The sequence below is a fragment of the Armigeres subalbatus genome, chromosome 1 (assembly GCF_024139115.2).
Source record: "Armigeres subalbatus isolate Guangzhou_Male chromosome 1, GZ_Asu_2, whole genome shotgun sequence".
In the NCBI taxonomy this organism is placed as follows: Eukaryota; Metazoa; Arthropoda; class Insecta; order Diptera; family Culicidae; genus Armigeres; species Armigeres subalbatus.
The window spans coordinates 97,919,795-97,924,289 of NC_085139.1; the positions used below are offsets into that span (position 1 = coordinate 97,919,795).

Below are 4,495 nucleotides of genomic sequence, written 5' to 3' on the forward strand. Positions count from 1 at the left end.
GGCTCAAATCTGATGTTGCAGGTAAGTAACATAGGGTCTGTTTTGCCTCTGTCCAGTCTGCTTTCGTCAGCTTACTAACCTTGCGACCTGGGATTGAGCTGCTAATGGCGATGTCCAGTCGGGTATCTACCGCAATGTGCAGTAGAGTACCCATCAGGCTCTGAAGCTCATCGTTTCTAGACAAGGACTCCTCCTCCTTTTGTTGTGCATTCGAATATCCTGGATCCATAGATATCAGAGAACGTTTCGCATTCATTTGCCCAAAACCGTTTCACAACTTGCTCGTTGTATGCTCCATGATGTAGAAAGAATTTTCCACCGGATCGTGTTATTTGGATTCCCAAATAGTGTTTCATGTTTCCAAGGCATGTAATGGTGAAGTTTTCTTCAAGGTTTTTCCGAACTTTTTCGTACTCCGCTTCTGTGTTGGTAACAATCAACATGTCGTTCAAATACAGCAATATGAACGTTTTCTTTGTTCCGGGGTCTGCATCACGTTTCTCGTTTCCGGGGTCTGCATCAGATGGCACGTAACCCAGCGTCTTTAGGACCTCGTTGACTTTTTGATTCCACATCCTCCCAGCCTGCTTGAGACCGTAAAGGCTTTTTCGTAGAAGATAGACCTTATTGTCCCTTACCCCGCTGTGGAATACTAATGGCTGCTTCATGAAAATGGTTTCCCCCAGCTTTCCGCACAGGTACGCCGTCATTACGTCGACGTGCTTCACCTGCATTTCTCATCGGGCAGCGACACTCAGTAAGATACGAAAGGTGGTTTGCTTAGCAACTGGCGCAAACACCTCGTCGTAATCGGTACCGTACCGTTGGCTATATCCTTGTACCACAAGTCTAGCTTTATAGTGGATGACGTTACCATGCTGGTCCATCTTCTTAAAAATCCACTTGTAATCCATCGGCTTTTTGTTTGACGGCAAACGGATGACATCCCATGTGGCATTGTCGTGGAGTAACTGCATCTCTTCCTCCAAGCTTGCTTCCACTTTTCTCGTTCGAGGCAGCACATAACTTCTTCAAATGTGCGTGGTTCGCTTTCATGGTGTGTTGCTATCCGTACAGTGTCACGGTATCGTTCTGGAGCAATTTCTTTTGTGATACGCTCTGAGCGTCGAACTAAAGACACATCAGCATTGTTGGCGGTATCCTGCTTCTCCTGGCTATCGGATGAGCTGAGTTCTTCCTGCACTTCTTCTATGAATGTTTCTTCATTTGCATCGTCGTATCATGTGTTGGATTCGTAGGTAAAGATCGGATTCATGCGAGTCATCTTCGCTCAGTTCCGTGTCTTCACTTACGTTCTCATTTGCCTAACGGGTACTTCAGCTTTTTTTGCTCCAAGAGTTTGAAATGATATTCAAAGATATTTTCCTGTTGAGGTTCGGCAGTCGAAACCTTGTTCAATGACAGGAACCTGCTATCACGGCTGACGGTAAACTTGTCGTTGATTGAATCCATAAACCGGTAAGCTTTGTGTTGAGAGGAATAATCGACGAACAGCAACCTTTGAGATTTTGCTTCTGATGTACTTTTTTGTCAACAATCGTTTGTTGTTTTCCTTAATCCCGTGGAAGTTATTCGTTCGGTGTAGATGGGTTCAAAATATTAACGCTCATTTTTGTGTATATTTATCTTCTGTTTAACACTCGTTTTGGTGCCAGTTGCGCATCAGCGAACCATCGCACCATGTGCCTCCGTGGCGCAATCGGCTAGCGCGTTCGGCTGTTAACCGAAAGGTTGGTGGTTCGAGCCCACCCGGGGGCGGGATGCTTTTTGCCCTTGACCTCTTTTTTTATATAAAATTGTTAGTTACAGATGTTTACCTAAATAAGCATATGATTGTTATCATTTTTTCTTACTTTAGAATCAGGTAATTTTTAGGATAACCACTCAAACTTCATTATACTTATTTCATTGAGCAACGATTCTAACAGCCATAATTATCGTCCATCCTCGCGTCCATCACTGAAAAACAAAAATAAACTTAAGCTTTATGTGTATTAGTGTGAACCTCGGTTGTAAACAACCCTAAAAATAGATTTTCTCTCTGTTTTTATTCACATTCTCACATCTAGAGATGGGAGAACTGCATCGTGTTTTGTTTACTTCCTACTTCATTCTTCTCACCCGTTCAACTGAAACGAAACAAAACTGTCAAAACACAAAGCGCCAAAATAAACAACCTGGTGCTCCTTATCGTCATCTAGTGATTTATATTCCTTCCAGACCCATTTAAATTATGGAAAATGAGTATACACTGGAAGAACTTACTTCACTGGTACAGGAAAAGATCGACCTCGGAGGGAAACTACTGCAGGATCTTGCAAAACGGGACACGATCGATGGAGTGCGAAAAATTTCCAAGAAAATCAGCCAGGAGCTGAAGTTTCTCAACAAGGTAATCAATCCGAATGACTTCCTTTCAGCAACCTTGAACAATATTTCCCGTTTATCTCCCCAAACTAACAGGTAAAAAGCGCCAAAACAGTTTCCATCAATCACATTCTGTGCAGCAACTTGACGCACTTTGCCTGCCTGGTGCAATGTTTGCTCAGCTGCCAGGATGTGACTCATGTCGACTATCCGCTCCCGCTGGAGTACCGTGGCTCTAAGCTGCGGGTGGACATCGTTGCCGATGGAGGAGCAACTTGGATCAAGGTCATCGCACGCAATCCGAAATCGTTAAGCGATGCCGTTCACGGCCGAACCAGCTACGGTTCTAAAAGTATCTTGGAACAAGCGGAAGAGTACGTGGAAGCAGCGGAAGCTTATCCCCATATGTTTAAAGCCCCCCGCATTGTATTTCGATTTCTTAGCAAAATTGACGACGAACTGGTTTTCGAATTGGAGCAAGTTGGCGTAACGGTTTTGGTACTGCAAACCTCTCAACCGGTTCCTCGAACGGAAATCGCTACCGTGACGAAGCTGAACCTAGACATCACTACCCTGATAGCATACGTGAGCGCTATGACTAACGGATCTGCCAATTGGGAGTACAACGAGCCTCTGCTGACGGAACAGGCCCGCTGGGAACGAGAAAAGCCCATCAAACCCGTTTTGGATCAGCTGTTCCAAGGGATGGAACTGATCTGCTGCGAAACGGCCGTGTCCTCATTCAACGAAATTCTCTCGATCCTGGGTGGCCCAAGTGAAAAGGCACGAGCAGAAGAATTGTTTCGAAGGGTGACCATTATGCCGGATGTGCCTCTTCCAGACGAGATGGCGAGCATACGAGTGGGCGGAAAAATTAAGCCACGGAGTTTGCAAATTTTCGCCTTCGGATTACGACACGAAGCGATTACCGTCACTTCGAACGAGGGATTTGTGCGGGCTGCGAAGATGCAAGGGTTGGAAGTTCCGGTTTATGTGCATGATGCGAGAGCGCTGACCGAGGAGAAGGAAGAGGGCGCACGATTGTTGGAGGTGTAGGAAACACGGAAGGAAATAAGTTCGATTGGGAAGGTTCGACGGAATTTAACAACAAAAAGATTGTAAAATATATACACTAACATGTGTTCATTTTGATTGGATAATAAACGCACCGCAGAATAAAGTATATTCAACTTACTTACATTTTTTTGTCCGGTAATATCTTTGATGAAAATTTGTTTTATCACTCATTAAATTCAACTTTGTTGTATCGAAACATTTTTACATGCAAGAAAAATCCATTTGAGAAGCACTTGGACGATTGGTACAATCCAGTTTGTGGCTTATGGGTGTATTAAAATCAATCATTCACTGTACTGTCTGACGCTTTTTCCACTTTAATAAGGTTTTACATCAAATAAACTTAACCTCAAAAACTCAATCGAATGAACTCAATTTGACGTTTATCAGTGGTAGGTTCATGAGGTTCATCCTATCTCCACAGCAAGCGGATGAACCTTTGTTTATATACAAACCACCGATACCTGTCAAATATGGAAGAAATTCACCAGGACGCAGCCGTGGCTACATACGTGTGACGTCACACTGTGAAACCATATTCCTTACTTTTTGCCTTTCTCGTACAACTAAGTTGTACCGAAAGGCTATCATTTCACTCCGAAATCGAACTTTTGATAGAAGTCCCGGAGACCCATAGTGTTATATACCATTCGACTAAGCTCGATGAGCTGAACAAATGTCTGTCTGTCCGTGTGTGCGTGTGTGTGTGTATGTGTGTGCGTGTGTGTGTGCACAAAATGCCATAAAAAACATTAGCCAAATTTTCACATAGAAACTCTTAATCGATTTTCTTGCAACAAGTTGCATCCGACAGAGACTAAAACGCTGTTGATCACTATTGAATTTCATAATAATTGCAAATTGCTAAAAATAGATAATATTAAAATAGTGATGAGACATAGTCACATAGAACAATAATGTGTTATGAAAAATGCCTTGCATCTATGAATATTTTATCCGTGGCTTCCCATTAAGAGTTTCATCGTACTATAAAGATGCTCCTGTTGCACGCATTTAGGCGTAAGTATGC

The 4,495-nt window shown here is 43.2% G+C and overlaps 1 protein-coding gene and 1 non-coding gene across 2 annotated transcripts; both read left to right on the forward strand.

Annotated features, from left to right (window-relative positions):
* Positions 1-1,705: 1,705 nt before the first annotated feature.
* Positions 1,706-1,779, forward strand: Trnan-guu (transfer RNA asparagine (anticodon GUU)). The gene has a single exon. It is a non-coding gene; the product is annotated as a tRNA-Asn (tRNA).
* A 362-nt stretch (positions 1,780-2,141) lies between these two features.
* Positions 2,142-3,582, forward strand: LOC134203437 (UPF0415 protein C7orf25 homolog). The gene is made up of 2 exons (XM_062678315.1): positions 2,142-2,413; positions 2,485-3,582. The coding sequence occupies exons 1-2, from the start codon at positions 2,255-2,257 to the stop codon at positions 3,442-3,444; spliced, it is 1,119 nt and encodes a 372-aa protein (XP_062534299.1). The 5' UTR covers positions 2,142-2,254; the 3' UTR covers positions 3,445-3,582.
* Positions 3,583-4,495: the final 913 nt, after the last annotated feature.